General features: G+C 38.2%; 2 protein-coding genes across 2 annotated transcripts; one reads left to right on the forward strand and one right to left on the reverse strand.

Annotated features, from left to right (window-relative positions):
• Nucleotides 1-605: 605 nt before the first annotated feature.
• Nucleotides 606-11,556, reverse strand: rab30 (RAB30, member RAS oncogene family). The gene is made up of 5 exons (XM_066665766.1): nt 11,419-11,556; nt 9,437-9,535; nt 8,952-9,035; nt 5,803-5,986; nt 606-5,246 (listed from the first exon to the last, which is right to left on the reverse strand). The coding sequence occupies exons 2-5, from the start codon at nt 9,521-9,523 to the stop codon at nt 4,996-4,998; spliced, it is 606 nt and encodes a 201-aa protein (XP_066521863.1). The 5' UTR covers nt 9,524-9,535; nt 11,419-11,556; the 3' UTR covers nt 606-4,995.
• A 1,088-nt stretch (nt 11,557-12,644) lies between these two features.
• On the forward strand, nt 12,645-16,409 carry ndufc2 (NADH:ubiquinone oxidoreductase subunit C2). Its single transcript, XM_066665777.1, has 3 exons — nt 12,645-12,931; nt 15,883-16,026; nt 16,190-16,409. The coding sequence occupies exons 1-3, from the start codon at nt 12,793-12,795 to the stop codon at nt 16,237-16,239; spliced, it is 333 nt and encodes a 110-aa protein (XP_066521874.1). The 5' UTR covers nt 12,645-12,792; the 3' UTR covers nt 16,240-16,409.
• Nucleotides 16,410-16,604: the final 195 nt, after the last annotated feature.

Here is a 16,604-nt window from a genome sequence, read left to right on the forward strand (position 1 = left end):
GGCACCACAGAACACTCTCTGAAGTCGGACATATCAAATTTTCAGTGCGGCCGGAACAATATAACACTTACATCTTATACCTCCCCGCTCCAACAAGGTGTTAAAAACAAGTTTGAAAATTACAACATTAATGTGAAAAGTGAGACTTAATAGGCTAATATACAAGTTTATGTGCACTGTAGTGTTGTGTCCATTTCTCACTTAGTTTTGGATTTACTTCATCATATTAATTTGAATTAATTGAAATTAGAGGATAATAAATTGGCAATTTAATGTATTATTACATAATAATTAATATTATTGTCAATACTACAGTGATGGGAATAGAGGTTATACTGACCACAAAAAAAGAAAGAAAAGAAAAATATTAGCCTAGTGTAATTAGAGTCACATTGTTGCTCATGAAGCATTGAGTTCCCCGACCAGGCAAGAACCCTATTCTGTGCCAGATTTCCAACTCTACTCCATCTCTGTAACATGACTACATTCTAAGTTGCTATACACAAAGGCTTCTGCCAAATGTCACAGTGTTAATTGTTTTAAGGAGGAAGAAGAAGAAGAAAAAAGATGAAAATATGCAGTGCATAACAATATTAGTGCTATAATGTAATGTTTATTTGGGACGCTTTATATAGACTTGCAGCCTACACACAGTGAGAAGTAACAAAAAACATGATACTGAATCAGAACTGTACATAGTATCTTGTTTTAAAACATGAAATTTGGTAGTACTACTGTAAAGGTCAGGTCTTTTGACATAATTTGAGTAAGATCAGGTTTTCTCACTATTCAAAAAGTCACTAAAAATGGAATATTCAACAAATTCACTCACAAACTTAAAATTAAAATTTTAAAGAAGAATTTTTCATAATGAAATGGTTCATAAAAATATGGTAATTAGAATAAGAAACCTGTAAAATTTTATAATACTATTTTGGAAATTAGGGGCTAACACATATAAAAGAAAGGGCTAAAATCCCACTTGTATACAATGCAAAATGTTACAATATGACAAATATCTGTAAAATAAAGCTAGACAAATTACCTGACGGAGAGCATATTGTGCATGGCACGACATAAACGTATAGAAAAAAATAGTCTATATACAAAATTAGAAAAGGTTGTCACTTTGAAATAAAATGTGTTAATAGAAAATATGGCCATAACAGCTAAAAGGCATGGATGTTAAAAAAAATAATTAAAAATATATAACAAAAGGCTAGCACAAAGCAAAACATCTGGAAATTATAAATGATCCTTTTCATTAAGCAGGAGTGGATTTAGTGAATGGTTGAGCTTCACTACACAAAATGTCTGAATTCATGTAACAGATCACACAGGGCATAAGACGCAAAGCCTTCAAAACACGTGAAGTAGATATATGAATTTAGTTAAAGAAACATTGACTGAAAAATAATGAAAATGCTCTTTAGCAGCAAGGGAAACACTGAATAATATCTAAAAGATGAAATTCACAGTTCCATTGTAATACAGAGTCAAACAACCATACCAAGGAGTCAAGTCAAACGTGGAGGTACAGGTTCCAATATTTTCAGACTAAATCAAGATGCACAACAAACACTTTATAAAATAAAAAATAAAAATAAAAAAGTGGGCAGGGAACAAAATCATACTTTATCACATCACATTGTTGGGAAAAAAATTATACTGTGCCATAAATGTGTTGATGATGAAAGAATGTAACATCCACACACACACACACACTCCCATGTCAAAAGTTGTAACACATGATTACAGTACCAAAGCTTCACTAAATAAACAAGGCTTCCCACTGTATGTATAATACATTAATAATAATGGTTAAAAAGTGGGGGAAAGGCAGAATTAAACTAAAACATCATAGAGACTACTCTTTTCAAGGCTAACGTTGGAATGCAAATGGTGTTAGATTATTAAACAGCAATCAACAAGCTTCTGACTGTGACTTCAGGCTCGGCAAATTAGGTACATTATAGTAATGCTCTTCTATACTGCCAGCACTTTCAAAACAAACCATAAATGAAATCTGCTTGGTATTTAGTGGCCCTCTGGGTACCACAGGCTTCAAGTTTGGGCATTTGGGCATGTGACCACCTATGATATCCATTTACATAAAGGTGAAAGAGTTATAAGGACATTGTGCAGGTACATAGCCTTAATTCCAAAGCCACAGGGGAATTCACTTGTAAATATCAGTTATATCTGCACAATATAGTATTTTCTGTAATATAAAACATAGAAATTATGTTTGTAAAAGTCCCAAACGGTACAGCACCGTGGACTTCCTGAAATGGAGCCTCTTCAGCTTGGTGATAATCTGGAAATTTCAAATGAAAGGGATTTAATTCTAGTGAGTCATCCAACATGCACAGGCATGTCACAATGACTGTCAGTTTTACACATGATTCTACTCGGTTCTAACAGAAATAAAACTGCTTTTTACGCTTGTATCACTGCAGTACGCAAACAAACCGAAAGTTCACATGAGAAATATAGTAATGTTTCAGGAATTGAGTTGTTACTGCATAATATATGTGAAAGCAGGCCATCTTCTGTATACATTGTGCAACATATTTATGGACTGAACTATTACAATTATTGTCATTTTGGCTTTGTACATCAGCTAAAACTCTGCCAATATTCGACTTATTTTATACACAAACCCTGATTACATGGAAACAAAACAATGCTAAAAAAAGAAGATGTACCCCAGGCTTTTAAAAAGAGACGCTTTCAGTTCCTGCTTGTTTTCAGGAACTTTTTTCTGTCTTATGCAGTAAAAAAATGACTACACAAGGGTTTTCAGCTCATGTGACTGACTTGGTCAAGAGCATCGTGTTTTTTAGGCTCTGAATACTGTAGAACAGTTTGTTTGTAGCCACTGTCTCACTGCACAGCAAAACATTATTCACTGAGTTATGTGGTATTTAATCGGTGATGTTCCTGTACAGTTCTAGAAATTATGCTGCGGCTGCCATTATGAGCCACATAATCAATAATTCTAGCAGAGCCATGACATAACCTCCACTGTGTGACACAGATAAGGATCACATTCCGTTTCCTTTTTATCTACTCGGGTACATAAAGCTATGTATGTTTTGTCTCCAGAAGAACTTGTCGCAGATGTCACAGCTTTTTATTCACTTTTTAACTTGGGCTTTCTCAGTACTATACATTTTATGGTGAACCCACTGAACTCAGGTTTGTGTATTTTTCTCTTTATTTAAGTTTTTAATGCATATATGCACACAAACCTACTGATTTATAACAAATCTAATGTGTTAGCTGTCAAAATATTGCATGAATTTCAGATTTTCCAATTGATTTCTTTTTTTTAATTGTCTGCTTAGCTTGCATATAGATTATACAGAAACTTATAATAAGACAAAACATTAAATGCAAGTGTCACAATTATTCATTCATTCATTCATTGTCTGATTCAGGGTCGCGGTGAGTCCGGAGCCTACCCGGAATCACTGGGCGCAAGGAGGGGACACACCCTGGGGGGGGCGCCAGTCCTTCACAGGGTGACACACACTGTGCCACAACTAGTAACAGGTAAATAAAAAATGATATATGTTAGCCCTCTTAACATGATCGTACAGAGCAAAGACAAGAGAAACAAAAGACTGACAACTGTGCCATTAGCTGTCATCTCTTAACATGGAAAAAGAATGCATTAAAGAGCCAGTCCTACTCGGTTTACACAATATGGGAAAACTGCACTTCAACATCTTAGTGAGATACGCTGGAGTACAGAGCCAAAGCAACAAAAATTGTATTACTGCACATAACTAAACACTATATTTACTATAACGTTATCCATAAAGGACACTATTAATGCACAAAATGTATTTTCTTTTTTTCCCTACAATTTGTCTTTTGATTTCAATTGTTTTAAGTGCACTAGGCACAGAAGGAGAAGCTGAGAAATGCACTAGACTTCCACTGGATTTTAGCCTGCATCTAAAATGGAATAGGAGCTTAATGCAAGTTCTGGGACTTAATGTACTCAAGTAGGTGTACAGTTAATTTAGTCTGATGTATGCTGAAAATGCATTTCAAACCTGCAAGACCTCTGAGATTGCATAATGCACTTAAACAATAACAAAATCAAGTGAAAACCCCAAAGAAAATTTGTATGTTTTTATGTCAGTAGTGGTCCTCAAAACTCGTCCTGGTAGGCCACTGCCCTTTTAGAGTTTCCCCTGCTCCCAACGTACCTGATGCAACTAAGGAGCTAATTAATATTCCCTTCCAAAGTTGAAGCTGGCATGATGGAGCGAGGAGAAAACTATAACATGCTCGGCAGAGGCCCACCAGGATTGACAACCACTGCTTTAAGTGATCTGACTTGGTCATGTCAGGGCATGTAAATGACATTCCATAATGCACTGATACTTTGTCTTTTTTCTGCTGACCCTTTAAGATGTTCACTTTGTTGCACATTCTGAAGACATCATTAGTCTTAAACTAAACTAAACAAGCTCATTGCTTTGAGCAACACTTTAGATTATGGGGATGCCACCATTCCACAACATTGTCATTTTTGTCATTATGTGGGATGCAAATTTTCTATGATTCCAAATGAAGAGACCCTGCTGGTGAAGACCCGCATATCTGCACAAATCTCTCATACCGCAGACGCATTGGCTTACACATCTTTAGTGTTATACTGAAGAACATAAAATCTCATTGTCTGGCCTGTTGTTTTCATTTAATCACACCTACAAGGCCTTTAGAAGCATTTAGGGGCTTCAGTTCCCTTCAGTGGCAGCAGCATACATTTTTCTCCTCTTGACATTCTGTACGTACAGTGAGTTTTAAAAAACACCCCAGTGGGTTCGCATAAGGTTTAAAGAAGTATCCTAAATCTCCATTGTGGTGGCAAAGAGTAATCATCGCAAGTATGCAGAGGACGTCAATATCAACCACCACTTTGCATTCTCCGCGGGGAGAGGCCAGAGCCCTTCACCAGATTTGCAGCCAGATTCCCTAGTTAATGCTGCAGCAGCTTAGGTAATTGATGTTCTTTCCTTCTCCTGGCATGGGGGCAGCTTCATTGTTGTCCAATGTGTTCTGCTTGGCTTCACGAATCAGTTCACAGGCCAGGTCCAGGAAGAGCTTCTCCACGTTGTCGGATTCTTTGGCAGATGTCTCCAGGTAGAGCATGCTCTGGGCTTGGGCAAACTCCTCTGCTCTCTGTCTATGGACCTCTCGCTTGTCAGCCAAGTCAATCTTATTTCCTGTTGGATATAACATAAGCTTAGCTTTCAGCCAACACAACACAACGAATCTACTAAACTGGAATCAGAACAGATCATTAAATCCACATTCAACCCTTTCATAACGTCCTCTGGTTAACACAGTTTTTCATTTCTGCAACTGATTGATCAATATATGATTGTGCGACTAGGGAAACCCTGCAGCACCTGAGCCTGATAGACAGAACCTGAACACCTAAGGTACAACAAAAATATTACGGTATGGCGATATTAAAAAGCACTTTGTGCTTAAGTTCCGTGATTAGCTGATTGTTTCGTTAACAAATACATACATAGTAAACCTTTAAAGCGAAAGCTCCTCTGAATACATGAAGATCAGGCGATTTTTTTATATATAAACTAAGAAACACTGCAAATATATCCTTTATGTGGTATCTGCATTTACCAAGTCACATCAACAACCACGTCATGTGAACTACCTGGAAAGTAAGACTGGTATATATTTAGATAATCCAGTTTGCTTGGTGCCCATTTTACAGATATAGAATGATACACTGTAAATACTTTGAACGCTCACCAACTAAGATTGTCACCACTTGGTTGTTGGCATATTGCTCAATCTCCCTCAGCCACTCTGGAAGGCAGCGAAAGGAGTCCTCACAGGTGATGTCGTAGGTGAGGATGAGAGCATTGGCACTGCGGTAGTAACTCTGTGTGATTGAGCGGAACCTCTCTTGGCCCGCTGTGTCCCAGATTTGGAGCTGCACAAATCAGAAAATCAAAGAATCAATGCTGCCACTTAGCAGCGCAACCAGGCATCAATGAGTAGCCAGCCTAGATTCCACTGCATCTGCTGCAAGTGGGCTAAAATGGGTGGAGTGTCATTTGTGATTTCTGATGTAACTAATATATGGTAATCATTCACATTATTGACTAATAATCCTTAATTATGATCTGTTTAAAAAGACAAATATAATCAAAATAAAAACATTATGCACAGAAAACCTATGGTATTCTTGACATCCAGGAAGTGAAACATTTAGACTTTGTCATTTAGATAAAGGGTCATAATAAATAGACAAAGAAAACACTATTTTGATGTGTTTACTGATGTATAAAGTGACCCAATATTTAATGGCTTGGTAAGAAAATGTTGTGATCCTCTAAACTAATAATTAAATTATAATAAAAAATCTAAAACTGTTTTTAAAACATTAACTAGGGTTTTCACTATCAAAAAGGGCACAGATCTTGGTGAAAGTATGTCAGAGGACATGTCAAGTCCCTGCTGCCCCTTCATTTGTCCCCCTGCAGTGTGCGTACCATCTAAACCGATCAACGGACCTCAACTTAGCCACCATCCTTCATCTGGCTCTCACCCATCTGAACAATACAGACCCTTATGTCTGAATGCTGTTAATAGACTTCAGTTCAGCATTCAACAAAATCATTCCTCAGCACCAGATCAGACCCTGAACATCTCCCTCTGTGACTGGATCCTGGACTTCCTGACTAGGAGACCTCATTCAGTCCGGCTCTGAAGTAACATCTCCAGCACCACCACGTTGAGCACTGAGGCCCAACAGGTCTGTGCTCAGTCAGCTGCTGTTCACTCTGCTGACTCACAACTGTGCGGGAATCCACATCTTAAATCACATCATCAAGTCTGTTGATGACAGGACCGTAGTCATTCTCATCAGCAACAACTAACGGACCGGGGTAATATCAACAACCTGTCTCTGAACGTAGATGAAACATAAGAGAGGTGCATTGACTTCAGAAGAAGAGCTGGATCACTCTCAACTGAACACTGACTGCGCCACTGTGGAGAATGTCAGGAGCTTTCCTCTGTGTTCACCTGGCCTCAACACCAGCTCCATAACCAAGAAATCCCAGCAGGATATTTACTTTCTGCAACGGCTCCACCCTCACCATATTCTACAGAGGGACAATCAAGAGCTTCCTGAGCAAGTCCCTGCAGAGGATATTGAAAACGGCTGAGAATATTTTCAGTGTCTCTGTGGACAACCACACACACTCTTCACCCTCGTACGATGTGGAAATATATAAAAACATTTGGGCCCTCACATCCAGAACAGCTACTTCTCCCCAAGCTATCAGACTGAAAAAACACACATACACACACCAGTCCTGTTCAGAAAATTCAATGATCTATTTTCATTTATTCACTTTAAATACACTTGATGCGAACTGAAGGACTGTTAAAGCTGACAATCACTGCTATCCATATGCTACTAACTAATGTAGTGCTTTAATTATTCTTTTCTTTTATTTATTATTTTTTCATTCATTCATTATCTGTAACCCTTATCCAGTTCAGGGTCGCAGTGGGTCTAGAGCATTCACTCACACCTTCGGACACTTTTGAGTCACCAATCCACCTACTAACGTGTGTTTTTGGACCGGGGAGATTGCCTGGAGTCACCCGGAGAGGGAAATGAACCACAACCTCCAGGTCCCTGGAGCTGTGTAACTGCGACACTACCTGCTGCGCCACCGTGCCGCCCTTATTTATTATTTGTTTATTATTATTATTATTATTTTGTTGTATATATTTCGGTTCCCCCAACAATATCAATACTGTATTATACTGTACTTTATTTTGCTTACATTAACTCCCACTGTGAACTTTGACTTGTCAAATCTGCACAGTCTCCTTTCCCTAGTATTTATTGTTTACTGTTATTGTACTTGTATTGCATTTGTTGCACGTTTACATTATGGACTTTATCTAGTCTTGTGTGTGTCTTTTATGTAGCACCTTGGTCCTGGAGGAAAGTTGTTTCTGTTTCTCAAACAGAGAGTGCACAAATCAACATTATTGTTACATTCCAAGATCAAGGCAAATAAAATTCTGGGAGACCACAAATAACTCAAGGGATCCACTGGTTTTTCTGCACTGTTAATGTTTGTGAGTTCATCAGGCAAGCTCAGAACAAAAGGGTGTATAGAATGGCAGAAAGGAGAAAGCCACAGCTTGCCGTGAAGTACATAGGTGCCCTTACAGTTTCTTAAAGGCAACCTGATCCAGTGTCATGGTTTGTTCCCTATTGTCATCACTAGATGAAGCCAGGATTTTGGAATTGTATCAGGAAATTCTACAGTGAAATGTCAGGACAGCTTTCCATGAGCACTGAAAGCAGGTCATAAAGCCAGTAGTCAAGAGTGCACTCCTTAATCTAACAACAATTAATGGTATGTCTGTAAAATGTGGGCTTAAAACAAGAAAATCCACAGCACAGAATCAATTCTGTAAGAAGGAATGGAATAACATTCCTTAAAGCTGATGCACAGACCTAAATATTTGTTTAAATGTCCAAAAAAAAGCTTTGTTAAAATCACTGCTGCTCAATTGTGTCACCAAAATGATACATTTACATATTCTGTATGTAACATTGGATACATTATTGTTTGAGTTATGTTTTATTTGGTTCTTTTCTCTGTGATGGACTGGTGCTCTGTAAAGGTAGGCTCTGGACGCACTACAACATTGCTCTGGATAAAATGTAATGAAATGAATGAATGTTGTCTTTATTTTTTGATAATGACTTGGTCTGAACACATTTTAAGTCGTATATTAATAGACATTTGGAGAATTATAAACGGTTCACTTGCTTTCCGGACATGGCAGTAGGTAAACCTTGAGCCTGTACCACTTTAATGAAAATATGCAAAAGCTGCTCTCAATGAATGGCAAACACATACCTTCACTTTCACTCCTTTTATTTCCACAGTTTTGATCATGAAATCAACCCCAATTGTGGCACCTTGGCCAGGTGGGAAAAGACCCTAGACCATGAAAATGAAATGGAAAATATAAAAAATAAATTAGCATTTCTTGTGATATTCTTACATATAATACATTAGCCACCAACCAAATGTTAAACCTCTTTTTACAAGTTTATATTAGGTGTTTTAAAAGGGCATGAATCTGGCCAACTGTTTCTGTTTTACATGTAGGAGACTGCAGCCTGAGGGAGACTCATAATGCACCACAAGGATTTTTTTATGATTTAAAGGAATACCTCACTTGTACAATGGTGAACAATCAATTACAACATTTAATGTGATTTAATTACATAATATAACAGTGACTATGCTTATGTCTTACATTCATTTTTAACACATTAATATGTTCTGTAACAACTTTCCATTGGGATGTTAAACATACAAGAAATATAAGGACAGACCTGAGTGAAGCGTCTGACGAGACAGGTTTTGCCCACGCCTGCATTTCCTATCAGCACTATTTTGAACAGGTAATCATAATCCTCCATGGTCACAGTTAGCTGAGAAAGAGAAGGGGGTAGGGCTGTTAGGAACCATTAGATCTTAGCTTAACATGATAGGGAAAATACTGAAAATTACAGCTTCGGGAAAATCTGCAATGGCAGCATCAAATGATCCAGGTCTTCTGTTACTTCTGCTGCATGTGAATATTTAATAAAGCCAGACTGTGATTTTTCCCAACCATTATACATCAGTCTTTACCAAAACCTCTCACTTCCACAATTAGCTTTGAAAGGTACTTGTAAAAATGTCAGTGATATTTAAAGGGCCTAGTTGTATCCAACATGCTTCTTGCACCAAAAACAGCCATAATTATTTTTTTTTTTCATGACTATATTCTAGTCTCTTCTTACTCATGAGAAATCTCCAAGATGTTTGTGTGACTGCTTGTAGGCAGCGCCAAAATAACTATATTTATACTGAATAGGTAAATGTGTTTAATTTTGTGACATTACACAAACAGAATTTTAAGGCTGTTTTCGCACCTTAATGAATGGTGTATTTACATTAGAAGTCCCATGATACAGACTTTCTAAGTAATCACAGAAAGAAAGAAGCAAAAGCTGACATGTCAGCTGTTAAATTAATGGGTAATTTTGTCTAAGAATACTTCATTAATCAGTCAGATAAAATGCGCCATTGTTTTCATGGCAACATGTCCCCTTTTTGTTTTCCTTTCCCTTCTCTAAGTGAAGTGTTGCTATGGGCAGAGCCTTCTGTGCATGTGTTTAAATGGTCTGGTTGCCAAGGCCTATGGCAGGATGCTGAGAGGACTGCAATAAAGAAGCGAGGGGCATAAAGAAGGGGCCTAACAAGACTCGCCAAGCCAAGTCTAGGCAACACAGAGACACTATGCTCTCCAGAAGTGCAGTAGACAAGTGGAAATAACAACCTTAAGAAATATTTGTAGAGACTGGATTAAAAAGGCGCAATAGCCTACATTTTTGTAACATTTTACACACAGACATCCGTTTATACATTTTGTGGGATTTTATGCACAGAAAACAGTCACAATCCATATTTACATGATTGTTTTCCAATATCTATTTATTGTCTGTGAATAAAAATGACTTTAAATATGCCATAGTCAAATTATCTCTGACCTGATTGGTTACCTGTTTCAAGCCTCGTTCAAAGAAAAGCCAGGGGTGAAACACTTCTTATAACGTCACGGAGAATGGGCGTGGCTAAACAGCTGTAAGCTGGATAGCCAACTACATGCAGATGTATTGCTTTTTGTAACATCACAACAACAGCAAAATCAAAACAGCTTATTCATACAGTTTAGTCCAGCAGTGACCGAATCGACAGAGGGCTGAAGACAAATATTTACTGATAAAAATTAATAAATCATGTCTGTTTTCCATGAGACGATCACTTTAAATGTTTAAAAAAGCACCTCTTAAGTAAAAGGTATAAGCATATTTTCAGAGTGCTATAGTATAATAATATGAAAATATAGCAACCAAATAATAATAGAACAACCCTGGTCACTTATTTTTATATAAATATTTAGCACAGCAGGTTTAATTTGATTTTATATCCCAGCTGCAGAATGCTAAACAAGCTATATTTCCTCAGCATCAGGCACTGATTTATTAAAACCTCTGTTACCAGGGCTGCTGTTTTCTTAGACAAGCCTTCTCCACTTGTAGAAATCGCCTTTTTTTTTATCCTGCTGTATATAATTTCTGTTTTTAGTCACCCCCCAAAAAGCAATGCCCCTTCTAGACCTGCAAAGAAAAACCAAGAGCAGCAGGCAATCCGTTATCCTGCTAAGTTAGCCAGTTAGCAGAAAGCTTTCCAGAGCCTGTCAGTTCTACTATTCATCCAGCCTCTACTAAACATTACAGTCATGTTCATACAATGTAAAAACACTCACCTAAAGCAGGGGATTCACCCCAGTCCGCCGATTATTCCAAACACATCCAGGCTGCCCTTAATATTCTTACACAAGCCGTTATTGTAAACCTACCTCTCTCTCTCTCTCTCTCTCTCTCTCTCTCTCTCTCTATCTCCCTCTCACTCTCTCCCACTCTCCCTCTCCCTCTCTCTCTCTCTCTCTCTCTCTCTCTCGCTCTCTCTCTCTCTCTCTCTCTATCTCTCTCCCTCTCACTCTCTCCCTCTCCCACTCTCCCTCTCCCTCCCTCTCTCTCTCTCTCTCTCTCTCTCTCTCTCCCTCCGCCTCCTCCTCCTCCTCCGATTGCAGACTTTCCTTCGCTTTTCATCATGACATCATCACGCCAGCCGCTGGAAACCCGAGCCTAAAACCAAGGAGACCGCGCTGCATCCTGGGAGTTGGAGTTCTTATTGTCTTATGGTACAATAGAATATTGTTTATGTTTATGTTTATATTTTCCAAGCAATTTGTACAGTGTCATGTGAAAAAGAACCTCTGCCAGTATAATACATGCACACCATTCTTCTGTTGAGGTAGAAGGATGGTGTTGAACTATTTTTATCTCATCATCTCAGTTTCATGAGCATTTTTTTACCAAATATGCAGGCTTTAGCTTGCCTTTTACTTCTACAGATTTTACAGAGAACCTTATTATTTTGTTCTAAAGTGTCATTGTGGGGTGTGGGCAGTCCTGGCTACCAGCAAGTTTTGTCATCAGGTTAAAAGTTGCCCCCACATGTGTATGCATTCCAGGGTCAGTAATCTAGGCTCAATCTTTTGGCAAACTTTGGTAGACCAAACAAAGTAAACAAAGTATCTCTAAATTAAAATAACCCACTATTTATAAGGCCTCCATGCCCTCCTTGAACCCTGATTGCCCAATATCAACACTTTTGGGCCAAACTACTTGAATGGCTATGAGACTTGCTTCTCATGGTTTAGCTTATAATGAGAGTTTTGCATCATACTGTTGCTGTTTTGTCTTTCTGCACTTTAACTATTAAAGGTGTGGTGGCTGGGGATAGACTGTTAGTTCATGTAAACAATGATAACAGCTGCCTGTTCCTCTGTATGTCATTGTTTAAAAAAATCCTTGATAGTAGGATTATAACAGCAGCATTATTTGATTCTACATTTCGCAAAAGGTGATGTTTTATACACTATCTTGTTTAAATCATTCTCGTCCTCCGTTAGAGATCAGTGATGGACTCCGGAACCTTTGAAAGACCGACACGTTGTTCCCGACGGACGGAATGTACTGCATTTCCTCCTAAACATTGCCCTTGGTTTGGGGGTGATATGGTGGTGGTTTGAAACGTTGAATAAACGTCCGAATTTCACTCCTGCTCTGCGGACATGGTGTTCCTGCCCGACGAGGCGAAGGTCCTCCCTCCCCCGGGGATTTTTAACAGAAACTCTGTGTGGCTCGGGCTCTCGGGCTGGATGACCGCGCTGCTCCACAACAGCCTTAACCGCAGACCTGCGCTCAGAGCCGGTGGGTCTCCTCACAGCCGCCCGCTGATCACTCTGCTGCTCTGTTCATATTAGTCTCCGTTCATGTAGCTGCACCAGTCTGAATTTAGAGTTAACGTCTTAAATATAAATGCACGAACTAATAATAGGCCCAACACTACACCGACCCAGAGGAGCTGTCAGACACAAGTCATTTTAAAGGTGCACCAAACCATAGCAAACTATTTATCATTTAAAAACGTTTCTGTAACACACTACGCGAGAATTGAATTTATTTGTATCAATGTACCATGTAAGCTCTATAGAGAACACAGACAGCAGCATGTGTCAAAAGAAAACGACAGAAGTAGCATTGATGTAGTGGACCCAGATAAGTTTTGTACAAATGTAGCTTAGTTTTCATTTGAGTACATTTTTTCAGTCCAGAAATAGCCTCAGTAGTCACAGAAGTTGTGTTCAGTTAACAGTGGGATTAATTAAAATGCTTTTCTTAATTGTTGTTGCCAGTCTGTACCATGGCAATGATGGGACATTGCGGTCTTTGAAGCATGTCTCAATTATGTTACAGTTACTTTCATGTCAGAACACTGCCTTCTAAGGCATCAACTCATGAGACAGGACAGGCAGCAAGGCATTGATGTTGCTACTTTCTGTTTAAGACACAGCGTTAGTTCATAAACTCTGACACACCCAGGTCAGTATAATGACTGTTCCTATTGTAAAGCCAAATCAAATGGAGAAAATGACTGACTGTACCTTTCAACCACTGGATCCAACTTTGGAGAACAGGGGTGACTTGTTCTACCCACGTCTGATACTACACAAAATAACTTTAGGACAATACTAAAGTTAGAACTCATGCTGTTGAATACAGTTGTTACATAGGTCTCAGGCACATAATCCACTAATTAAACCAACATATGTGGTTCTGATTTTGTGTGGTTTAGGCAGGGTTGACAAAGCACTGACATTGTTTATAAAAGTGTACCGTGACATATGCATGATGCATATTAAACAGGCCAAACTATGTTCTCGTTTTTATATAAGCTGCAGCTGGTTATTGTATTTTAAAGGGGATGTCTAAGACTGGGGGGAAATTCTGTTCTCTCTGGTTTGTTTATGATCAGAAACTCCATGTCTAGGAATGGAAGGTGGAATGGTATGTTTGAGGGGAAACCTCACTGAAATTTAACTTGTCTAAGTTTTTATTTACTATTTTAATAACCACAAAAACTCATTTGTAACTCGATTTGTTTGGTTTTGTAGCATCGTCGGTAATGTAGTTGGCCTTCTCCAGAGTTTGGAGACATTCCAACTTGAGTATTCTGAAGCAGCAAAAATATACCCAATATTACCCACCTGTGGTGCATGAATAGGGCAATATCCTCATCTTGTTTAGTGCTTTTCAATGTTTGGCCTTTTCTCCATTGTCTAAAAATTTCAGATGTCTCTGCCAGGAGCAGAGGGAGTGAAAGCCTACCGTACCGGGCAAGATGTAAACACACAGACAGGTTTTGAGCATGCATACAGACTGGAGAGTACCAAATGTTGAGGATATGTCCTCAACCGTGAACGCTGCTGTTAAGTATTGAACATATCCAAGGAATGCTCTAAAGAACACTTTGCTACAATTATACTGATTATATAATTATACTGAGAAAAATAGCAGGAAAAAAACCTTAACTTTCAATGGAAGTCAGTGTAAAAAGATTTTATTCAAAGAAATTTTGGAGTATTTCAACTGGTCCATTAATCAAACACAGTGTGAAAGACAGTTGCAGTGTTGAAATAATTTAGCAAATTAAAAATCCACGAAAATTGAGATACAAGTTTAATTTAATTCTTTTAAATTAATTTTAATTGGACAGCAACAATATATTAATAAACAACATGAACAAAAGACATTTCAGGACATGGAGACATTCAAATTTGTGATTGGAAAAAGGGATATGTTGTCCCTGTTGTTTTGAAAATATGTACTGCAGTGTGAATGAATGATGTAACAAAATTATTATATAAATAAAATGAAGGCCTCAGCAATCCATTTTTAAATAAGGTAAAAAAAAACTCTTTGGGTTAATGTTACAGCATAAACTGTAGTTATTAACATTTAATATCAGTTTCAATTCTCATCTGCACTATAGCTTCAACTAAATTTTTCTTTATGTAGTGTGTTTAAACAAAACAAAACAAAAAAAAAAACTGTAGAAACAAGATATGTCTTCATAATCTACACAGAAACATAGACATTGTTTTGGCTCAGATATGTAAACATTTTCCAGTAGAACTGTGTCTGCTTGCTGTGTTACACTCTAACAAGTAAAATCCCTTTATTAGAAACAGCACAACCATTTGAGTGTGCTTAGTCACAAGGACCCAAAGAATTTTAAATGTTGTTAATAGATGTTTTTGAGAACCATGTAAGAAATTGGGGCGGCACAGTGGTGCAGCAGGTGGTGTCGCAGTCACACAGCTCCAGGGACCCAGTTCGATTCCCACTCCGGGTGACTCGCTCCGGGTCTGTGAGGAGTGTGGTGTGTTCTCCCTGTGTCTGTGTGGGTTTCCTCCGGGTGCTCAGGTTTCCTCCCACAGTCCAAAAACACACGTTGGTAGGTGGATTGGCGACTCAGAAGTGTCCGTAGGTGTGAGTGAGTGAATGTGTGAGTGTGTGTGTTGCCCATGATTCCAGGTAGGCTTTGGACCCACCAGGACCCTGAACCAGATAAGCACTTACAGATAATGGATCGATGTAAGGAATTGCAAATATCTTATGACATTATGTAATATCACAATGCCAGGTGCATGAACTCTGAAGCGGGTGTATATGGGGTCCATGTCATTATTTAGTTTAAAACAACTTGATATCTATTTTTAAACACCACTCTCTTTTTGTTGTTCATTAGTGTACATGTTGCTTTCTGACTTACAGTGAAAATGCATGGTTTCTTACCTGTAGAATATTGTGTTTTGCAGGTGTTCACCGACAAGCGTTGTTCGTGACCGTCGGCTGGTTCATTGGCTATCATTTAACCAAGTATGAGAAATACACATATGCCAGATTGGACAGAGACATGAATGAATACATCCGAGTACACCCGGAGGACTTTCCAGAGAAAGGTAACAGCATGTAGAAGCTAATGTCTTCTGTATAATTTATGAATACAGACAATTAGCAAAATTTAGACTAGGAGTAGCAGCATTGCTTATTTAATCAATATTTATTCTTGACACTGACTGTGGTATTAAAAATGTTGTGATTGTCATTATGCTATTAATTCAGAAAAGAAGACATTTTCTGAGATCGTGGAGCCATTTCACCCAATCCGCTGAGTGGAAGTGCTGGTCAAATGTGTTGAACGAGAAGAGCATTCTGGAAGTTGTCACGTCAGGCTCCATCTGTCTTTAGATGATGTGTTAAAACTTCCCAAAATAAATGTATGATACATAAGTTCTTGAATATGTTGTTTCTAATATTTGATTAAACAATTAAAAAACCTTAAACTGCTCACTGTGGTTTCATTTATTTATTTGTTTATTAGTCTATCTATCAATCACTGCAGGGGTCGGGTTGGGCCTGTTCTCAGTTTTTCTATTTGCCTTTTGTCTGACCTCTAGTGGTTATAAAATATGCTATTGATTTTTTTTTCTATTTATTTATTTATTTAAACATTTCTTTTTGTGCCACATATCATACA

The sequence above is a fragment of the Hoplias malabaricus genome, chromosome 1 (assembly GCF_029633855.1).
Source record: "Hoplias malabaricus isolate fHopMal1 chromosome 1, fHopMal1.hap1, whole genome shotgun sequence".
NCBI lineage: Eukaryota > Metazoa > Chordata > Actinopteri > Characiformes > Erythrinidae > Hoplias > Hoplias malabaricus.

Coding starts and splice junctions, on each gene's coding strand:
- rab30 (XM_066665766.1), bottom strand. CDS start 9,523: ATGGAGGATTATGATTACCTGTTCAAAATAGTGCTGATAGGAAATGCA. Junction 9,036..9,436: donor TCGTCAGACGCTTCACTCAG/GTCTGTCCTTAT, acceptor TTCATGGTCTAG/GGTCTTTTCCCACCTGGCCA. Junction 5,987..8,951: donor TAAAAGGAGTGAAAGTGAAG/GTATGTGTTTGC, acceptor TGATTTGTGCAG/CTCCAAATCTGGGACACAGC.
- ndufc2 (XM_066665777.1), top strand. CDS start 12,793: ATGGTGTTCCTGCCCGACGAGGCGAAGGTCCTCCCTCCCCCGGGGATT. Junction 12,932..15,882: donor CAGACCTGCGCTCAGAGCCG/GTGGGTCTCCTC, acceptor TGTGTTTTGCAG/GTGTTCACCGACAAGCGTTG. Junction 16,027..16,189: donor GGAGGACTTTCCAGAGAAAG/GTAACAGCATGT, acceptor CTATTAATTCAG/AAAAGAAGACATTTTCTGAG.